General features: G+C 43.3%; 1 protein-coding gene across 12 annotated transcripts in view; it reads right to left on the reverse strand.

The window, feature by feature from the left end:
• Nucleotides 1-1417: 1417 nt before the first annotated feature.
• Nucleotides 1418-22710, reverse strand: part of DLGAP1 (DLG associated protein 1) — an 868306-nt gene continuing 847013 nt past the window's right edge. For all 12 annotated transcript variants that reach the window (XM_029921991.1, XM_029921989.1, XM_029921990.1 and 9 more), the window contains 3 exons: nt 13086-13177; nt 7560-7712; nt 1418-4772 (listed from right to left, as the gene is read on the reverse strand). In XM_029921991.1, the coding sequence (XP_029777851.1) occupies nt 4563-4772; nt 7560-7712; nt 13086-13177 (455 nt within the window). In that variant the 3' untranslated portion in view covers nt 1418-4562. The remainder of the gene's footprint in view (nt 4773-7559; nt 7713-13085; nt 13178-22710) is intronic.

The raw sequence follows: 22710 nt of genomic DNA on the forward strand, positions 1-22710 counted from the left end.
GGAATAATCCGTGCATGAACCCAAGATGCATGATCACGAGATCTTTGCAGCCTTACAGGGGCTGAGCCACTTGATCGATCCTCTTCTGAAACAGTTTTCAGAATCATGTTAAATTTTGGTAATTGGTAAAGGTCTTGCTTATGTACAAAAACCAGAAAAAGTGGTTTAGCTGCTTAATTTCCATATTTGTTACATAAAGAGGGATGGGGGAGGAAATACTGTGTAGACTTTGGCATTTTCAGAGAAGTTCAAGTCCACTTCATAAAACATTCTAATTTACCTTTACAGGGGTGGGGGGTAAATCTGTATTTTTGTGTATAAAGTAAGGTTCATGGGGCACCTGGGTGGCTCAGTCAGTTAAGCACCGGACTTTGGCTCAGGTCATGATCTCACAGCTCTGAGTTTGAGCCCTGTGTTGGGCTCTGTGCTGACAGCTCAGAGCCTGGAGCCGCTTCTGATTCTGTGTCTTAGTTTTCCTCTGTCCCACCCCACTCACGCTCTGACTCTCTCTCAAAATTAAACGTTAAAAAATATTTTAAAGTAAGGTTTATGAACATGACTGAGTTGAAAACCAGAGAAAATGGACAGTGGCAAATTCTTATCCATTTTAAATGAGGGAAGAATGATAAAGACCCTACTGAAGAGGAAGCTGAACAAAGTTTCAGATTTTTGGACTCAAATCTGTCGCTTAATAATTATGTCTAACTGGGAAAATCACTAAGCCTCAGTGAGCACCATTTTTCATTACTTTGGGGTTGAAATTAAAATGACAAAGCATTATTCTGATTTTTGCTACCCGCTCCAGAGTAGAAACCATGTGGGAAATAAAACTGATGAAATATTTGCAAAAAAATCTAGGTGGGTAAAATCTGTACAGATTTGCACATTTGAGACTGATAACTTCTTTCAAAAATATACAGCTCTGGGGTGCCTGGGTGGCTCAGTTGGTTAAGCGTCCAACTTTGGCTCAGGTCATGATCTCACAGACGGTGAATTCGAGCCCCACACCGGGTTCTGTACTAACAACTCAGAGCCTGGAGCCTGCTTTAGATTCTGTGTGTGTGTGTGTCTCTCTCTGCTCCTCCCCTGCTCATGCTCATGCTCTGTCTCTCTCTCTCAAAAATAAATAAATATTTTTTAAAAATTAAAAAAATATACAGCTCTGGCTAGAAACTTTCATATGTGTGTGATCATCATGGTAAAAGGCCTTTTGGTTTTCAGTATTTTGATTCCTTCCATCAGACACAAAGTCTACCCATCTGCTCACCAGTGGCTAGCCTAAATGTGTATTTTATTGTATTCTATCAGTAAAAGTTAGAATGATCTACTTCCTCCTTGCTTAATTATTCCTTCCAAAGACAATTACTTGTACTTTGAAAGGAGCAGGGCTTTGTAGTGAAAACACACAGACCTGAACGCAGTGCATTAATTATTTTATTAATTTCTTCTTTTTACATTATGGGAAACATTCATCTATTTACAATTTTTTTTGTCCACACACAATCTAGGTAAATAAGCCTATGAAATTCCACTTCATAAAGCCATAAAAATGTTCCCCACCCCTCCATCTGAAGGCTTTCAAGTGAATCTTTTTTTCCAAACCAAAATAATTTTTAAAAATTACAGTGGGAATTCAGATATGCTAGTGATTTACATTCCAGTTATTTAAAATATGCATCTAGACATGTTTTAAAAAAGAAATGGTAAATTCACAAGGATAAGGCTTAAATTAAAGTGGTAATGCACAGTAAAACATTAAGGAAACATCTATAAATAACAGAAATATATTACAAATAAATTAGTTCTATTTACCATTTCAAATATTAAAAATCTTTAATCCATTTCTTCATCTCTCTTTACAAAAAGGTTATGTGAATTGTATGGAAACATCTGCAAAAAATATAATAAATACTTAATTTCTTTGAACGTTTTTTGATGTGGGAGACAAACTTCTTTTGTAGTTCCCCCCCTCCCCAAGAAAGTGCCCAAACAGCTTTATACCAAAGTTAAACAAAATAAGTAATTTTTCAGGGTACATACATTTTCCATTATGAACTAAAAAACATTTCTACAAATTACATCAAAAAGAACAATGTAACAAAGGTTATGCTCATGGATGTCAGCTTAAGGGGCAAGTGGTTAACAAGCAGCTTTATGTGGGGTCATGTTTTAAGATCAATAATTAGCTTTTTATAAAGTGTTTGTACAATTTGTGTTTTAAGGAAGGCAAAGGTCATGATGCCTGCAGGCATTCAGCTAAAAGATTTAAAATTCTTACCAAAAATAGCTTATGAATATACAAATACCATTCACATAGTCAAGATAAATAGGCCTTCTCTTATCTCTCTTTAAAATATCCTGGGCTACACCAGTTTCCAAAGAAAATACTGTAGGATGATCTTAAATTGTATTAGAAATGGATTTCTTAATCCCAATCTTCTCTCTACCTCAGGGCATGGAGCTGTAGTTGGGAACATGGGTCTTCCAATGGATATTGCTTCCTTCACGTCAATCTAGGAGTTCCACGTCCTTTTCAGGATTGAATGGGACTGTAGGCTACCCAAGGTGGCAGTTGGCCTTACTGGCTGCAAACTTTGTGTGACCTTCCGTTGCTGCTACAAACTGAAGAAAAGGTGTATTCTTTTTTAAAACAAGCGAACACTTGAAGTTCGAAATCTCTGTAAGCTCCAATTTTGCAAAGCACTCAAGGTACTTTGTCCACCCTAGTTAAAAGTTGGTTGGTTGGTTTTTAAATAGGTTAGTAGCCCTTTTCTTGTAAACCACAGCAGTAAACATTTGTGCCCTGTTTATAAAGATAGCTCAAAGCGTCAATGGCTCTGAGAGGTAGCGAATTCCCTAGTGGTTTTAGAATATGACCATGAAAATAGTTGTTGCGGGAACCCATCACTTCTTTTAATTTCATAAATAAATTAGCACCTGGCTATGAGAGTATATATATATTTTTTAAAAAGCTCTGGTGCATGCTTATTTGATGTGTGGTTTTAGTCTGTCATTTTTCGGTGGAAATTTCTAATGCTTTAGGGTTGGAGCTGGACAGAAAATGCCAGTGATAATTTAAGATCACCACATCCTAAATGTTTAAACTGCTACGAGTAAGGGCAATTAAAGATAACTTCAGCTCGATGCTTAGTGCACACTGCCCATCCGTCAGGACTAAAAATGTAAATCCACATTCTCTGCCAAAAGCCTGGGTTTCTTTCAGTGCTTATGAGTCACGACTTTTCCCCCTTCCTCATGATTGCTGAACTTTTCAGGTCAAATTTCTTCTCTCACAACCTGGAACCTCAAGATGAGGGGCAAGCTCTTTGGAATGAGGCCACGTGTCTACTTGGGTAGAAAATTTATTTTATCGGTTTGACACAGGATGAAATCCTTATGCTGGGTTATGATAGGACTCTGGGTAGGAGTTTGAGAAGACCACAGGCGAAAATATGTCTGCATAACAAACTACTGGGTTACAGCAGATGGATGTGTAGCATTCAAAGGGATGACAGGAAAAACCAAACTTCTCTCTGAAACACCCTCCCTGCCATTTACAGCACTTCTTAAACAGGTGTGTACTTATATGCGTAATTAGGTAGGCCCCCCAGGACAGACACTAACAAATTAAGAGGACCAACACTTTCCCCTTTAAAGACCCCACCACCACAACAATATAATACACATAGTACAGTAATACTTGATAAAACATTTCAGGTCTAAATTTTCTTAATAATAGGACAAAAAAAAATCCCTTGTGTAGTATATCTTAAACTACCAGTGCTTCCTTGCCTTGCCTTTCTTCATTTTATTGCCTTTCAGAATAGATTAATTTCCCTGAAAGATCGAATTTACAATCTTCTGCTGATTGAAACATTTGAAGCAGTGATGGATGGAGTAACAGTGAGGCAGTTGGTGCAGCTGTGAGTGAAGCAGGTAACCCCCAGCACCTGCAGATTTTGCTTCTCCCTTCCCCACTACATATCCAGCCCCACTTCGTCCCCTCTAGGATTGTCACTCATCAATTCCGGTGAGATGGCGTGATTTCTGAGGTTGGAAATAAAGTGCTCCATCTGCTTTACAAAATAATAACCGTTTAGGGGAAATAAAGGGAATCGGAGCCCTAGTTTCTTTCACGTGGAAGACGGTTAAGTCCCAAAGGATCAGCCTGTGCTACTGGATTTCTGAAATACCCTATGGTTTTATATTGCTGAGCTCTAGGGACAGACTAGCTTGGGAGAACTGAGGATGGTGGGCGACCTAAAGGGGCCATTTCTACACAGGTGGGTTTGGTTCTGCTGAGAAAAGAAAGGGCCGGCTGTCCGGATGAGGCAGGTGGGTGACGACGCATCAGTACGGGTGGCGAAGCTCGGTGGAGAACGTGGGCAAACCGGTCCGGGCGGCGGGGGCTACTGGGAGTGGGGGTGGGGGACGGCTCCTGCAAGACCGACAACTACACCGCGACAGTGGAAGTCACTGAGCTCCGGGACAGACGGGCTCGGAGGGCGGGGAGGGGCGAGGGAGGACGGGGCGCGGCGGCGGCGCGGCGGGGCGCGGGCCGCTCAGAGCCGGGTCTGCGCCTCGGGGATGTAGATCTCGATGCTCTCGGCGCTCTCGGTGGCCGAGTTCTGGCGGACGGACGCGGCGCGCTTGGCGGCCATCAGGCGCTTGCGGGCCTCCTGGCGCTGCGAGCTCTCCAGCGAGCGCTCCCGGATCAGCGGCGCGGGGCCCTTCGCCGGCTTCTTTGGCACTGGAGGAGGGGCCCTTCTCTCCTGATCAAAGCAGAAGGTTCAGGACATTACACAGCTTCTCAGGACAAGCTTGGGAAAAACTGGGATAGCTCAGTAGTTAGAACACGCACACTTTTTTTTTTTTTTTTTGGTTTTGGCTTTGGTTTTCTTTCATTTCTTTCTTTTTTTTAAACCTAAGGATGGTTAGTTCTGATCTGCACGCTGTAAATTATATATTATATATATATACACATACATATGTATATATATTTTTTCTTTTCTTTATTATTCGGGCTTGGGTATTCAAAAGATGCAGGGGGGGAAAGCTACCGGTAAGCCTAAGGCCAAGGGTAAGGCTGAATTGCAGAACTAGTCTCTCCAAGGGAAGGATGTGGGTATTTAAAATGCCCCCTGCTGAAAGGCTGCGGCTCCCGGCATATTTAGTGTGGTTCTTTCTGGCGGCTCCAGACTCTTTCGGGTGCCAGGGATGGGCTAGGGTGGCCGCGGCAGCAGCAGCCCCCGGGAACTCTGCGTCCCCTCCAAGGAGGCGAGGCAGCGGGTGCAAGCTCGGCTCCGACTTTAAAAACATCGCCGCCCACCCACCCAGACCAAAAGGCCAAATGAGGAAGAGGAGATGATAAGACTGTGTTCTTTAGCTTTGTCGATGCCACTGTGAGTTATACCCGTTTGCACATCACACACAAACACACAGGATATACTTTCCGGGGCCGCCCTGGAGGGAGGACACTGGGACGTCTGTCACTGCTTAGCGGCCTCAGGATGGCTGTGGTGGCCCAGAAGGCAGTTCCAATCACGGCCTCAGACACTGTGCCTTGAAAGTTTAGCCCAGGATTGAAAGGGGTCTTTCCCCTCTCAGCATCAGCAAACTCTGAAGTCTGAAGTGGTTGGATATTTTAAACTGCCACTGCAAAAAGAAAGGCCCTTCGACACTTGGGTCGCAGAGAAAAAAGCGCAGCGCAAAAGCTGCGAATCTAAACCACTGGAGGAATTTTAGGAAAAGGATAGTGAGTTTTTAGGCTCTCAGAAAGGTCCATGTGAATCTGCTGTTTTCATTTTTAGTAAGATACCTTCAACTCTCGTGACACGGATGTGACAGTTATCTTAAAATAGGGATTTTACGATTCTCCAAAGGGTACTCTTTGTGTCTTAACACTCACTCATTGCAGCAAATCCTCCTTGCTGGCCTGCCTGAAGGGCCTAGATCAACTTATTACACTGGAATTGCCCGCAGGCCGTTTAAGGTGGAGTCTGTGTGGACAGAAAAGGGAAGTTCAGAGGGCAAACAGCATTTGGCCAACTCTGATTGTGCTTGTTCCCTCAAGTTCACTGGGTGCTGAAAAGCTCTGGTCATAGACAAAGTGTGTCAAAATTTAGAAATCAAGTTCACTGATGACTTACTGTGTACAGGTCAACAGGTCACATATGTCAATTCTTAGCATCACAAATTTTGGACATTTTATATCTTCACTGTGGCGTAACTTGGTGACATTTGAAAAAGTATGAATACTGGAAGCTTTATAGGCATATCTTTCTTTCCTTGTACTTTAAAAAAAATAATATTTGAAAAAAACCCCAATGAGTGAGAAATAAGATGGATCAGTTCTAGAAACTAAATTACCAGTATGTATGTACATCTGTTGTGTTTTCTTAAAATAAGAATAATTTAAAAGCTTATCTAGTACATAGTTTTAAACACAGATTAAAGAAAACTAGCTTGAGTGCAAATGTTTGGCTTCCCTCGTAAGAGGCCACACATACATCAATGGTACTTTCAAGCTTAACACTAAAACCCCCAGGTCAATGATGATAGAATTGGAGGTGAGGGACAATGACAATAACCCTCTTGATTATGAATCGGCCCTTGGGATTGGCTTTTTCCTGGGAGTCCACTGACTATATGAACTCGGGTACCATGATGGAGGAAAGCGGCATCATGGACTGGATTACTGTTAGCTCTTGGACAGCAAAGAGATCTGAAAAGGACAGGCCACCAGAGCTTCATGGGAACAACCAAGCCTAGTTTTTAGAAGGTGAATCTCTTGGAACTATTTGACATTAGGCCATTGGAAAGCAAAGGGTTAAAAAAGTCATTGATGACAGGGCAACCTAGGGAGGTGGATATTGGATATACCTGTGTGAGCCTGGAACCACCATAAGCAAATGTGAAAATTGCAGTTTATTAATTAAAGTAAAATAATTTGAATCTTTATTTCTAAACTGTTGAATGAGAAACCCAGTGAGCAATATTCCCCACGGCAAGTCAACCAAAAGTAGAACTCTTAAAAAAAATCCCAACATTTATGATTACCGTGAACCTTTATGGTGTATATTTTTAAACTTGAACAACAGTGGTTTCTTTATTACTATATTATGAAAGGATTATCAAAGTCGGTTAGTTTTCAGGGCTTCCTATTTTTCTCAGAAACACATCCTAGGGTATAAGGAAGTTGAACTCTTGCTCTATTTAATCATGCACTGAAGATGTCATTTATTTTAGTTTAAAAAGCAAAATGGAGGCAGTTCCTTCCAGTGACTAAAATGGTTTAACTTAAAGTTTAATTAACAAAAAAGCCACATTCCCATTTTCCAATTCACAAAGACAGGTTTTTCTTTAAAAATATGCCTGAAACATATTACAGATAATATCCCAAATGATTACTATGTAAACATTGTCATTACAATGAGATTAATATGATATCAGCTCCATTTCACATTGTAAACAGCAAGACTGAATGCAGAAGCCTATTTAGACTGTCCAGTGTTTGTGCAGGTTTTTAAATGAACCATACAAAATCTACATTGTTCTACCTTCTTGTCAAGAGGATCCATCTGTTTCCAATTATTGGCCTTTAACTGATGAAGTTCATCAAATTTCATACTAATATTTTCTATGGACAACTGCAGCATGTCCCAGAACCCCGCCAGATCCTGGGAAGTGGGCCTCGGATGAGCACTGGGATTCTGTGCAAGAGAAAGAAAAACATTCATGCTTTAGAGGCAATCAGTGACAACAAGCACAGGACCAAAGGGGCATTTTCAAATATTTCAGATAACATAAGGGGGATGAGTTCCTTCTGGCTTTCAAATAGGAGATAAAAGTGAGGCTACAAATTGTAACTCTTTCTTCCCTTTCCTTCCTTCCTTCCTTCCTTCCTTCCTTCCTTCCTTCCTTCCTTCCTTTCTCTATATCTACCTATCATCTATTATCTTTTTATCTATCATTCTCTCTATCATCTACAACCTGTCATTTCTATCTTCTATCTCTCTATGAAGATTTATTACAGAATAATTGAAACAGACAACTGTAAGGTATTTAAAGTGTACAATGCAAGGATATACGTACACATTGTATACAGACTCCTTCCGCGGAATTCATGAACACATCCATCACATCACATACTTATCTGTGTGTGTGTGTGTGTGTGTGTGTGTGTGTGTGTGTGTGTGTGTGAGAACATTTAGGTTTATTCTTGGCAAATTGCAGTTCTACAATACAGTGTTATCGCTATAGCCACCACGTTGTGCATGAACTTCTCAGACCATATTCATCTTATAACGGCAAGTTGGTACCCCTTCAACCAATGTCTTCCCTTTCCCCTACCCCTCCACCCCTGGGAACCATTTTTCCCCTCTTTCTTTCTGTGGGTTTGACTCCTTTTTTTTAAAAGATTCCATTTCAGGGGCACCTGGGTGGCCCAGGCGGTTAAGTGTCTGAACTGATTCTGGCTTAGGTCATGATCTCATGGTTCGTGAGTTCAGGCTCACTGTCAAGCTGTCAGTGTAGAGCCTGCTTGGGATTCTCTCTCTCCCTCTTTATCTGCCCCTCCCCTGCTCATTCTCTTTCTCTCTCAAAATAAATAAATAAACATTAAAAAAATTCCATTTCAAATGGTAATTTTATACATTCATCCATCTGAGTCAGTGATTCTTAAATGTCAAGGTTGTAAAAGTCTTCTTTTATAATATAACATCTGTCAATGTGGTGTGGGGAGAGAATCCAAACTTTTCAAAAAAACAATGATGAGATACATTAAAACATATTTAAATGAAGACAATGTCTTCGGGGGGGAACTACAGTATATTATTAGTGGAGTTGGAATCTGATTTTATGCCATCCAACTTATGCAGAGAACAGAAAAGAAATCTAAAATAAGACTTCACAGTCATACTGAGTGAAACAATAGGGTAAACAAATGATGAGTAAGAAAATAATTGCATTTTTAATATTTCTTAATTTTATTTTATTTTTGAGAGAGAGTGCAAGTGGGGGAGGGGCAGAGAGAGAGGGGGACAAAGGATCTGAAGCGGCTCTGTGCTGATAGCAAAGAGCCTGATACAGGGCTCAAACTCACGAACCTCAAGATTTGACCTGAGCTGAAGTTGGATGCTTAGCCAACTGAGCCACCCAGGTGTCCCCAAAATAACTGCATTTTTAATGTACCATATGTTTAACAATTAAGATGTTACTAATATAGGAAGTCGTTTTATCATACAAGTACTTTGACAAAATCTTCTGGAAATGAATATTAAATCAACCCTAACATAAAATAGTAAATGTGAGAACACATATCTATACATTACACATAGATGTCTGTAATGACCCACTTTCTAGATAATATTAAACAGTGTTCAGTATTTAAGGATTGACTTTTTTTTTTTTTTTGGTCTCATCTCTATATCCCTGATGGGTGCTAGAAAGTATGAACCACGAATCTATATGATATAAAACAGAAAAATGTAACTAAGAGACTGAAGGTGTCATGCTCAGTTTTAATCACTATCGCCAATGGTAGCTAAGGGCATTCATGGTTCTGTGGGTGGGGCTTCCAGAGATCAGAGGCTTACATCTGGGTCAGTTTGGGTTACCAATGGGTATTCAAGCCAATTGGATATACTGTGAAACCTCATGCCATATAATAACCTGAGGCCATTTTGTACTTAAAAAAAATGTTTTGTTTATTTTTTGAGAGAGAGTGCAAGCAGGGGAGGGGCGCAGGGGGGCAGGGGATCCAAAGTAGGCTCTAGGACGACAACAAGAACCAGATGTGGGGCTCAAATTCAAGAACTGTGAGATCATGACCTGCCCCCCTTTTGTACTTTAAAAACCAACTTTCAGGGGCACGTGGTGGCTCAGTCTGTTGAGCGTCCGACTCTGGCTCAGGTTGTGATCTCACAGTTCATGAGCTCAAGCCTCATGTCAGTCTCTGTGCTGACAGCTCAGAGCCTGGAGCCTGTTTTGGATTCTGTGCCTCCCTCTCTTTCTCTGCTCCTCCCCTGCTTGCTCTCTGTCTCTCTCAAAAATAAATAAATAAACTTAAAACAAAACAACTAACTTTCAGAAAGTACAAGGTCAGTGCACATCAAAGTTAATAGGTTGGAAAGAACTTTTTAGTCCTTTGATGGACTAGCATTATTGGTCTGCCTTCAAAATAAATACAAATCAAAATGTATTTATACATTTATGCTTCTTAAACCACCCATAGTTCTGGAATTCATTGAAGACATAAATTCTAAAGTTTGTGAATATCTGGATCAGTATTAAACCCTAGCCTAGTGACACTGAATTAAACTAAAGAGTTTCTCTGCAGCATTTTCATTTAGTAAGTTAAAAAAATGTTCTCAACATCTAGGTTCAGAAGAGACGGATAACAGCTTTGACAAAGTACATTGTGAATGGAGTTTTATGGTCTTCCTCATCTCATTGGTCACCCAGAACCAAATTGCTCATGCTTTGGAAATGACCACAGTCTCTTCGGTCACAAGCCTATCTGCTAAATGGCTTCAGTGCAGCAGTGACAAAATGATGGTTTGGTAGGCCCAAAGAGTTTGTTTAATTCTGTATGATGGGCGATTTGGTCCCTCCTCAAGAATCTCTTTGCCCCTGTGTCATCAAGGGGACAGGTGAGGAAGCAGAGAGAAAGAGAAACTGTGGGTCATGTGACATCCTGTGCACAGAGAGTGGCAACCCTGGCCTCAGTCTGCACCAGGCCACTAGGAGGTCGAAGGCGGTGGAGGGTGTGCAATGGTGAGGGGGACTCGGTTCCTTAGTTTAGTTTTGTTGGAAAAAGTAAGGCTCATCCATTTATTCTGTGCCTTAAAGTTGAGTCTGGGATGATATTCTGGTGTTTTCAAGTGTTCTCTTCCTCAGAGTAAGAACTTAAGCACGGACACCTGGGTCTGGTTGAGGCCAATCTTAGGGCCACTTTTGTGCAGCTTTATAGACCTAAACAATGCTCCCACTAGGCCACCACACTTCCTGCTACAGAGAAGGTGGAGCTGACTGATCAGCCCGTGACCCCCTAGAACTCAAATCTTGGTGGCTGTGTGTGGGGGGACTGGGTAGAGGATGTCAAACAGGCATTGAGGTCAGACAGACTGGGATTTAAATCTTGGGCTCTGCCTCTTACCAGGTGACCCTGACCAAGTTATTGATTGATTGATTGATTTTTAGTTTTTGTTTTTTATTCCTGACCAAGTTATTTAGCTTTTCCATGCCCATTTCCCTCAACTGTAAAGCTGTCATAAAAATGATGTCACCTTCCCTTCTGCAGCACGATTGGCCAGCCGTCCGGGGCCCTCCGCCCGAAGTCCCACTTCCTGCCTCTAACACGCTGCCCACATTTCCAGCTAAGTTCCTCTCGCTGCTCAGGCACGTGAGCCTATCAGCAACCAGGAAACGTCAAAAGCTGGCTTCAACAAACCCTTCCTAGAAGGGTGCAGATGTTTCAAAACATTCTCTCTGCAGTTTCATCTTCAAAACTCTGCACAGTGTTCGTGTTCTACTTCACAACATACCTGCTTACTGTGTAGTTCTGTGAAAAAGTGTGCTGTTTGTCCTAGAGAGCATACATTTGGCTTTCATGTATCTTTCAGGCAGCTTGAGAAGTGCAGCTTTCTATGAACTTTTGTACATTTAAAGAGCACAGAGCCATGCTAATTAAGATCTGTGACACATTAGCAAGCTTACAAATTAGTAGGAATTCTGTTCCTGGCACCGAGTGAAGCTCAATAAAATATTTGTTGAATTCACTTATCCGTACCTTTACTAACCTATGTTATCCCACAATCCAGAACAGAATTTCTGAGAAGGTGGACTGATTTTTGCTGAGGGAGAGGAAAACAAACTACAGATGTGGGGGGTGGGTATGAGGAGGAGGGGAAGGACAGCCCCAAAGGGAGGTTTCAGAAGAAAAGTCTGGGGAAGAGGGACCGAGAATACCAACTACATGTTTTCAATTTTCTCTTGATGGAACCCTGTCTTGATAAATTCCCTTCGGTCTATATAACAAGATGTGGCTAAAACTCTAAAATCACCGTCAACGAGATTGCAAATAATCATGTTTTCACTTCCACAGGATCAACAAGTTGCTTTTCATTTTAGTTTAGGGCAAGCGTGACCAACAAGTGACCAATAAAAGCTCTTGTTGAGGAATGACACTTGCAGAGAACAGCAGTTTTCTAAAAGAGGCCTGCGTGAGGAAGCCCTTGCCCTTGTCTTCTGCAGTCTGTTTAAAAATACTGTTGGTGCTAGTGGTGTTTCTGTCTCTTTGTTTTGCTTTATTTGGCTTTTTGAATGTCCAGGAAGGATGAATTATTCATTTGTTTCAAGGAGATCAAATCTACACTTTGTGATGCCATCCAGCTCTGGCCTTAAATTAAAATTGAGAGCCCTGATGGTGAGATAGGCACTGATGGCTATTGCAGAAGGAACGTCATTATCCAAAATGGTTTTCTGTAGTATCATTTTTGAAATATCAAGCTGCTCCGTACTTTGGTAAAAATACTGAAATCCGGGCTACCATGGGAAAGCCAGGAAAATGGGAAAATTTCAGTTGCCCCCCCCCCCAAAAAGGGCAGGAAATGGAGGTTCAATTTGATTGGATTTTTTCTTCTAAGATTATTTAAGTATAAAATAAATATTTCTAATTTTTAAAAAATTAAAAAAAATTTATATTTATTTATCATTGAGAGACAGAGACAGAGTGAGGCAGAGTGTGAGCAGCGGAGGGGCAAAGAGAGAAGGACACACAGAATCTGAAGCAGGCTCTAGGCTCTGAGCTGTCAGCACAGAACCCGATATGGGGCTTCAACCCATGAACCATGAAATCATGTCCTGAACTGAAGTCAGATGCTCAATTGACTGAGCTAACCAGCCACCTCTACATATTTCTAATTTTAAGAAAAGCAGGAAGTACAACTCATCAGAAAACTCTCTATTTCAGGTGAGAGAGTCCAATGGGCCTTAATTCAGTTCAAAATTAGTTGTGCCAGCCTTGACAACGCGATCTTCTCCTGACTAGCTTGGAAGCAGTAGTGGGGGGGAATGTTACCTACCAGGTTTTCTTCACACAGTTCTCTGAACTGGTAGAATTTCTGGGCCATGAGAAGTTGGGCACTGCCCACTGCGGTTCGGATTTTCCCTAGAACTGAAAAAAGCAAACATACAAGAAGTTTACACATTATGTCTCACTGTGGAGATTTAGTCTGGTAAAGCAAAGAGGAAGTTATGCTGCAATAATTAGGAAAAACAGCACACACACTGCACGTGAACACACACACACACACACACACACACACACACACACAACCCAGCTGCTGTTGTTACTTTGCTAGTCTGTGGAACAGAGGCTAGGTGAAAGTATAAAATCGACTTGGACAAAAACACATGCTAATCACACATTTTAGAAATAGCAGAGTTTTCCATCACAGCACTGCAGCTTACCAAGAGGCCAATAGGTTTTTCTTTCCCCCTTTTATTGCAAGGATAAATTTCAAGTGTTTATCAGCGTAGTTATGGATTTATTTGTGTCAGCAATCAGGGTCTGCAAGCTTGTTTTTCTAATCCAAATCCAAACACAAGAAAAGCAATCCTAACTTGAAGGGGGGATCTCTTGGCACTCACCATCTCCTATCCATAGCTTTCATTACTTTTCCGGAGCTCAGCCACGGGGACTGTCAGGAAAGCGCAGTGGCCAGTTGAAAGATTTAGTAAGGAATGAACATTTTCCGCCTGTTGCCTAGGGAACACCAGCACCGGTCCAGCTTTTCCACTCCACAGACCAATTTTATTGTTAATATAGGTCTAATTCCCTCTCTGCTGCACTGAAAATCTCCTTTGCAAGCTACTTCTTGTCTTCCGTGCAGACTAAGGCAAGGACCTTTCAACGGAGGGCGTGCTGAGGCTGGCTGTTTGCTCTGCTCGGAGCTGTCCTGAGGTCTGCATTGTCCCAAGGCCCTCCCTCCGCCCGGTGGAGACCGGGACACAGCTGCACTGCTGGAGCCCTGCCACCAGGCAGTTCCCAACATGCCCTCCCTGTCGGGAAGGACGGGGAGAAAGCGCCCTGATCTCCCCTTCCTGGCCTCGCACAGACAGGGAGACTCTCAGAAGGGCACTTGGCCCGGGGTGAAATCTGCATCTGCGCGGGGGGGAGGTGGAGTAAAGGATCCAAACAGTGTGCTGCGGCTGTGCTGCAGATTTACAAAGCCTGAGACCCAGAGTGGAATGAGGTCTCTCTTGCTCCACCTCAGTCCCCACCAAGGCTGAGAAGAAAAAAAAAGAAAAATAAAGTTCATGGTAACACAGGGTTTTCTAGTAATTTTCTCTGTTTTAAAACTGCCAGGCAAGGGGGTACCTGGGTGGCTCAGTCAGTTGAGCATCTGACTTTGGCTCAGGTCATGATCTCAAGGTTTGTGAGGTCAAGCCCCGAATCAGGCTCTGCGCTGACTGTGCAGATTCTCTCTCCTCTCTCTGCCCCTCCCCGTTTGCATTCTCTATCAAAATATTAAAACAAAACAAAACAAAAGCCTACCAGGCTAGACCATGGTTTATAATACACACTATACTTAGGTATTACTCAAATAGTTCGGCATCTCCCCACACATGGAACTCAGGGCATTTATGAACTCCCTGTCACATCACACCAAACAGCCCAAGTGCAGAAATTGTCTCCTCAGTAATAGCCGGGGTCTCCCCTTGATGGCCATAAAGCAGCTTTTCCTCAGGCCTAAGTGTTTACTTTTTTCCATTCTTGCTTTTAACATCTTCTGGAATGGATCTGCTATGTGAGACCCTTCTCCCTTTCTCCACACCCCTGAAGCAGAAAGGAAAAAGTGTGTGGAGACACAGAGCATCATAGGATCCAGGCCCTGAGCTGGCCGAGGGTTTTGGCTCCAACACTTACCAGCCCCTGCCTTGGACAGGTCACTTAATCTCTGTTCTCTCCTATGTAAAGTAGGGTTAATGGTACCAATTTGTAGGTTTGTTGTGAAGGTTAAAAGCAATAATACATGGGAAATGCTCGGGACAGTGTCTGATATATAGCAAACAACCAATAAATGTTTGTCATTGCCTAGGGCCAGGACACTACCCTTCGTCTCTGGGTGTGCCACCGGGGGCCCCACACTTGCTCTGCCCAGAAGAGGAGAGGAAAAAACCCAAAGTCTGGATTATTCAAAGGTAACCAGACATCCATGGTTACCTGGGACACGTATGTGCTTTGGGTGACCTGTCCCAGATCTGAGATAGTTCTGAGGAGGCATTTCCTAAGTGAACATGTGGCTGAGGCAAACTCTAAGGTCCCTGGAAACGTCTCTGAGTTATGTTGCTGATGGGTACATCCTCAGAATGAATCCTGGAAGCTTAGAACGTGAACTGAGGGGTCTCTCATTTGCTGGCTGGGATGGCAGAGCCCCTGGGAACTGTCATAGCAACTCAAGTCCTTCTGATATTCCTCAGAACTTTGAGCTGATGGCTCTCCATTACACCTGAAAACCCGAGCTGTGATAATAGATCACTATAGTGAAAGCAGCTAAGTAAGACAGTGATTCTCAAATGAGAAGAAAGCTCTGTTCCAAACAACCTTTCAGGCAACACCCAACTGTGTAAGGGCCAACTCGGATGGATGTCTTCCTGAAAGTGAAACAAGGGCCATCTCTACTCAGCATGGTCCGGCAAGAGCCGCAGATTTGGAGCAAAGGTAGCTGGGGTGAAGTTGTGGCCCTTCTGTTTTCTAGGTTTTTGCCATCATATTCCTTGAGTAGAAATTTCCTACTGGCTCCGGGATTGTTTGCATTTTCAGTGTCTGAGTGATAATCTTTCCTGGGCCCAGGAAACTGGGGTGCTGATGCAGGCTTTCAGAGAAACTCATGCAACAGGAGGTCAAGCCGATGAAATTCCTACTTCCTTGCCCTCCATGCTTTTGTTTCTAGAGAACTAAAAACTCACTTCGATTTTTTTCTAAGTTTATTTACTTTGAGAGAAGTAATAAAAGAAGTGCCACTCTATTTATGTAGGTAAGTCTGGTCTCCCTAGGTGTCTTATAAAACCCCTGATAGTTAATTTTTAAGATTCCTTTCTTCCTTTCCTTCCTCCCGAGCTGTTAGTCTGTTCCTCAGTGGAAGTATAACAACCCAAATCACTGGTGAACTGAATTCCTTCCATTTCAGAGGTGGGCACCTCCATACTAACTCCCCCACTCATAATTCTAGAAACTTCTCATCCTGCAGTAGATGGTTATGGGGAGTCATAACAGAGAGCACAGGCCTGGGTTAGTTCACCGCATAAAGCCAGGTATATCTTTTGGAAGGTTATCACTGTTCAGTTTCTGCACGGATCTGCTTATTTATATTATTATCTTGTATTTATCTCTTTTTAAAGTTTATTTATTTTGAGAAAGAGAGAAAGCACTAGTGGGGAAGGAGCAGACAAAGCGGGAGAGAGAAAATCCAAGCAGGCCCCATGCTCAGCGCGAGCCCAATGTGGGACTCAAACCCAGGACAGCAAGATCACAACCTGAGCTGCTGTCAAGAGTCAGAAGCAGGCGTCCCTATTTCCTTGTATTTCAAAGCACTTTCACATGTGCATCAAATTGGATCCTCTCAGGACCCTGTGAGATAGGGCAGATATCATCATTTCATTTGAGAAAATCTGGGCTCGAATTATGAATTGCCTTCCCTGGTGGCCCTATCATGCCTGGGACTCTGTCTTCTCCCTCCCCGCCCCCTTGTGCTGGGTTGAAAACTGGGTCTGAATCTACTTAAATGAAGCCATATGAGGGCAGTTTCTTTCCTTTATCTACACTCTCTAGCTAGAACCACTGGACAGAAGGAGGGGCGGCTGCAGCTAGCTGATGGAAGAGTGTGAGGCAGTTCAGCAAACCCGATCCCTGCCCACACTGAGACGGGAGAGCAAAGCACAGGTGCACGATTTGTTGCACAAAGACACTTCAGCCGTGAAAAGAATGGAAGAACTGGGGATCGTTTGAAAGGGATGCTAGTGGGTGTAAGTAAGGTTTAAGTTTGGGTTTTCCTTTTAAAGATTCTACATCAGAATAAAAAGCAGAAAAAGACTATTTTGGGTGTGAGATGGGTCTCTTGTGAAAACTAATTTTAAATCTAGCTATATGCAAGAAAAAAATCCTCAGACATTAGAGAAGAGCATACCTCCTCCCTCCCACTGACCCCTGTGGGAGATGATTTTTATTTGGGAACAAGGAGGTGGTATACAAGGCACAGGGCTGAAGAGGATGACAATTTATTTTTTTAATTTAATTTAATTTTTAAAGTAATCTCTACACCTAATGCAGGGCTCGAACTCAAAACCTCGAGATTCAGAGTTGCATGCTCTGCCGACTGAGCCAGCCAGGCACCCCAAGAATGATAATTTCTTTTAATCCTGCGAGTGGATCCACAGTAAAGCTGCAAGCATGCTGACCACAGTGTAAAACAAAGACCATTTCCCTTGGGGCGATGCCGGACTTTTCCCCGAGTTAGAGTCAGTAGCCCTAAGCATAGCTCTCTCTCCCTTTCTCTGCCATTGTTGGGTGTGTGGCTGACTGTTCCTCACCAAGTCTTCTCACAAGACTTTCAGGGTCAAGCCAAGAAAGGGCCCAAGAAAGAAAAGTGGTACCATCCTATTCCCTCAGTGGATTGGGATGAAAACTGGTTATAAAATCAAGTACGACTGCAACAGGAGACGTTGGAGAGGAATCCAGCTGGATCAGTCAGGATTCACACATGAGACAGCACGTGTATTTAAGCTGCACCGAGGTCACCAGCATCACCGCTATCTGGACACTTGGACATGCATTAAGGGGAAAATGATTTTCTATGTTTCTACACTACTAGGCTGCCTCAGTAATATGAGAGCTTCCATTTGAAAAAAAGAGGTCCTTAGGCATAATTAGCACATATATCCTTTAATATTCCAAGAAGAACTAAGTTTCCAGAATGGAATAGGCAGAAGCAGTGGTCTCCCTGACTGCTTCTGATTCTTACCTACTATGCCCAACTCCACAATCATCAGGCCCCCACATTAGGCATCAGAAACCGAGAGGAACAGACATATTTCTATACCCTCAAAGGATGGTGAAGCTTGCCCCTCCCTGTCCAGTGGACACTGGGTTGAACACTCCCCCACTTCTGCTACCTACACCGCAATTCACCTAGGATACTCCTTTTCCAGTCTAACTTTTCTCTCTGCGTAAGATACTGGAGAAAGCATAGGTATGGAAGTCAGGAATGCCACTTAGCCAGCGGCTGACCTTGGGTCTTTATTGTACTCTAAGACTCTGTTTTCTTTATTTGTCAAATAATCGTAATACTATCTTCATGGGATTGCTGATTATTTAATTAAATAACATACAAAAAGTGTTACAATGTAGTAGAAATTATAACTCCTACTGACATTCTTTAGTTCTTGGGCATCTATCTGGGAAACTAAAAGGTGGCATGAGCCAAAACAGGGCATTATTTCTCCTGCTAATCTTCATACACCAACCTTTCTTGAATGTCTGTCCTATTTGTTTGTTTGTTTTTCTTGGTGGATTTCATTCAGGCAGATTTAGGCAAGTGTCAATAATATCTTCAGTTTCTGTGTATAAGGAATTCGAAACAATCATTCAGGGGCCCAGATTTTCTGGCATGTCTGCATTGTTTCCCCCTCTAGAAGAGCTAGAATAGTGGCCAACTGGCTGCTGGGAGATAGAGATATACAGAGGAGACAGAACCCTAACCAGTGCTGGACACCTGAACCACCCAGCCGGAGCCTTGTGCAGGAAGCAAGCTCACTGCAGAACGAAGGGTCAGAGCCCTCCTCATGAGAAGCAGCTCCTATTACAAAACCAGGTCCATCTTCAGGTGCAGAGCAGGTAAGCCCTGCTACCCAGAGAGCTGTATTCCCATCTTGTGTCCCAGTGTTTAGTTCTGTGGCTCAGGGCCACTATGAACCCATAATTTTCAAACTCAGCTGATTTTTCATTGCTGTTCATTACTCCTTTGAGATGATCTTTGTTTCCTCCCTCTCCGACTCTCCCTTTCTGACTCCGGCTCACTTGCAACTCAACCCTGCCTCCTCATCTTCAGCAGTAACCTTGCCTCCTACGAGATGAAGACCACAGAATCATGCGGAAATAGTCCTGATGTTCTGCCTCCCCTAATACTGGTCTAGTCCCCTAAACCTCTAAAGAGTGTGGAGGTTTTACACGATGGGCGAGGAGCAGACCCTTCTGGTTACTTGGATAACAGCAGAGGTGCCAGGTGCCAGGAGAGAATTACTTTTATTCATTCCTAATGTTCCCTCTCTGTGACTCTTAGCTGCCCCCACAAAAACTTGTCTACATTCACTCCTCCCACCTGGTTTGCCCGATTGCCTTCTGGCTGCTCAGAGAACGTGTTCCATTACGTCTGTCCCCTTCTCTGCGACCCCTGCTTCTCTGTGCTATAGCATTACCAGGGGTGCCTAGGAGCATCCTCCAGTCTCCACCACCCTAAGGGGGGAAACTCCTCCCCAATCTCACCATCCCCTCCAGCTAATATAAAATTCCTCTTCTTCCTTGTCCTGGACTGCATTGTGTCCTCCTTGTATTTGAATGTTGAAGTCCTAACCCCCAATACCTTAGAATAGAACTGATTTTGGAGACAGGGCCTTTAAATGGGTAATTAACTTAAAAATGGGTCATGAGGGCAGGTCCTGATGCAACGTCACTGGTGCCCTTATAAGAAGAGATCAGAACACAGACATACAGAGGGAAGACCAGCTGCAAGCCAAGCGGAGAGGCCTCAGAAGAAACCAGCACCTTGATCGCAGACTTCCAGCCCCCAAAACTGAAAAATACCTGTGTTGTTCAGGTCAGCAGTCTGTGGCACTTTGTTACGGCAGCCCTAGTGGGCCAATACCTTGCCAAGAATGCTCTCGAAAGGATAGTGCACCTCTGCTCCTCTACTTTTCAGTTGACATTTGTCCCCCTGTTCTCTGCTGTATGGCCTCTCTTCCCATCGTTAGCGGTCTGAATATCTTTCCGTTTGGCCCAAAGGCTTCTGCATATAGTCTCTGGCTCTGATGCTGCATTCCTTGTTCCTTAGGCCTCTCCCTCTTTACCTTGTAAGTCCTGACCACAAAATTCAGTCCTGATTCCCCTTGAATGGGCTCATCATTCTCCTGGTTTCAGCTATTTTGCATATTTGTTTATGTGTCCCAAATTTATCACTCCAGTGTATGTCAACTCCTTAAGCGTCAGTGTTGCATATGTAGGTATGAACTTGACACCTCTTGTCTCCCCAGATCCGTGTTTCCCCTCAGGATTCCCTAGCTGATTACCATTAGGGCTACAAGGCTTCATCACCCTTGATGCACAGTGTGGATGCCAGTCTTGGGGGTCTGGTTTTATTAGGGGAACTAGAGGGACTTTCCTCTGGGTTCCTATCATCCACGGGGTAAGCGGGTGACTTTCTTCAATGGCTTGCAGGCCTGGCCCACCTGTTCAGTCTCACCTCCGCCCACTCCCTCCGTGCTCTTGGTCCCCAGAGCGGTCTCTCTTCTCGAAGCCTTTGTTCATGCTAAACACCAAGCTGGGGACACCTCCTGCCTTGGTTCCTACACTAGCCCATCCCCCCACCCCCACCCTGCTCAGGTGTACCTCCTCCAGAAAGTCCCATCTCCTTTCCCCTTGCCCTCCCCAGTGCTCCTCAAATTCCCATGCCGAGAGCTGTCTCTGTCCTTCCCACATTCTTTCCAGCATGATCTGTTTATATGTCTGACTTTCTAACCAGACCTCAAGCCTTTCTTTTTTTTCCCCTTAAATGTTTTATTTATTTCTGAGAGAGAGCAAGTGGGGGAAGGGCAGAGAGCGATGGGGACAGAGGATCTGACAGCAGCATGTTCAACTGACTGAGCCACCAGGTGCTTCCCCCAGACCTCAAGCCCTTCAAATGGGACAGACTGTGCCCATGTAATTCTTGGGGTGCTGTTCAAGGAATAAGTTTTGAAACTAACAGACTCCTCTACAAAGTCTTTGTTACCCGGAAAAACAAATTAGCTGCAAAATTCCAGACTTTATGCATTCTGATTCTTTAAGGATTTTTACCATGTCTAGCATCACTTTTTAAGTTACAGTCTTGACTAATTAACTAGCTAATGTAGACTTAGCTGGACTATTGTTCCTTTTGGATTTCTGTTTACAACACTGTTTGGGGTGGTTTAGGCCAAGCTCTCTGGAATCAGATGAATGTGTCTGGATGAATTAAACCTCCTTATCGTCAGCTCTTGGCTTCTTTATACCCAGCTGGCCTCTCCCGCACCCCCAACGATGTAGACTTTAGGGATGAAGAGGGAAAAGGAAGTTTTAAAAAGTGGATCCACCCCCTCGCTTTAAATTCATGTGGATTTGTCACACCAAATCTATGCGATTTCAAGTAGGGATTATTCACGTAGACATTCTTATTTACAAATGTGTCCTCCCTGAAAAGAATTTCTCCAACCAATTGCCCAGCTGCTTCTCAAACACATTTGTGATCCAGACCTGCTGTCAACAAAAGGTCTCCATAGAAAACATGGATCTGTTTCATTCCTGGCTGACACGGCTTGCTCAGCATTTTACAAGAATGCTTTTTTTTTTTTTTAAAGGAGCCAAAACTTGGTGGAGAATGAATAGAGAATAGAATTCTCAAGTAGAAATTGTCTCATAAGCTAAAAGCTTCCAAAGGGTTAAACCATGGAGCAAAATATTGCTTTGTTTGTAAAGAGCAAGTTTTTGAAAGCTCAGCTAATTTTATTTTCTTCTCCCAGTTCGTAATCCAAGAGTCTTACTTGTAAAAGATGGTTATACTTCAACCCATATCTCAATTTACATCAGCCATGAAATAATAGCAGCACACACATCACGTAGAAAAATAGAGTTCTTGAGACTTTAAAAGTGGAATAAAATGAAATTATAAAACATTTCTCTTGGTAATACAGAAGAAAAGAACTGAATGCTGTGTTTGAAGTCCATTGCAATCACATTCCACGTGAATGGTTGTTGTTCGAGGGAACCATCACCGACCTTGCCCCAGCCCCTCTAGGTCATCCTTGCCCCTCCGCAGTGCAGAGGCAGTCGGGGAGGATGGAATCCCACGGGCCTAGAGAACAGAAGATCGTTGTAGGCCACACACTCCACCTCTCCGTGCCGCAGCCCCCACCTCAGCCTCAAGACCACTCCAAATGCAACACACCCACAAAAGTTTGCTCTGTAATGTCCTTCTGGTACCCAAATCTTCTTCTTTGTGCCCAGCACTGTGTAGAGCAAAATGAACTGAGCATTCCAGAAGGTTAAACATAAGGCACATTATATCTGATTTCCTTTTCATTATTGCGACTTCCTCTGTGGTCACTAATTTCAGGGTGGCCAGACCTTAAAAAAGAGACTATGTAGTGTGTGTGTGTGTGCAGGCGCATGCATGCACATGTATGTGTGTATGTGTATGGGTGCGTGGGGGGGGGGCCTGGGGCAGGGACGGACTTTTTGAAGTTCATCTCAAAGGTTAAGATGAGAATAAAACAGAAAGGAGAGGATACACCCACCTCGTCCTGCTTAGAAATACATAAGGCTCGAGGCAGATGAGTTGCAGAAATCAGAGAGAGGGCTCCTCTGCTTTCCACCCCCAGGCTGCCGGGACACACTATGGGTACCTGGGCAGAGCGACC

This window comes from Suricata suricatta, chromosome 14 (assembly GCF_006229205.1).
Source record: "Suricata suricatta isolate VVHF042 chromosome 14, meerkat_22Aug2017_6uvM2_HiC, whole genome shotgun sequence".
Taxonomy (NCBI): domain Eukaryota; kingdom Metazoa; phylum Chordata; class Mammalia; order Carnivora; family Herpestidae; genus Suricata; species Suricata suricatta.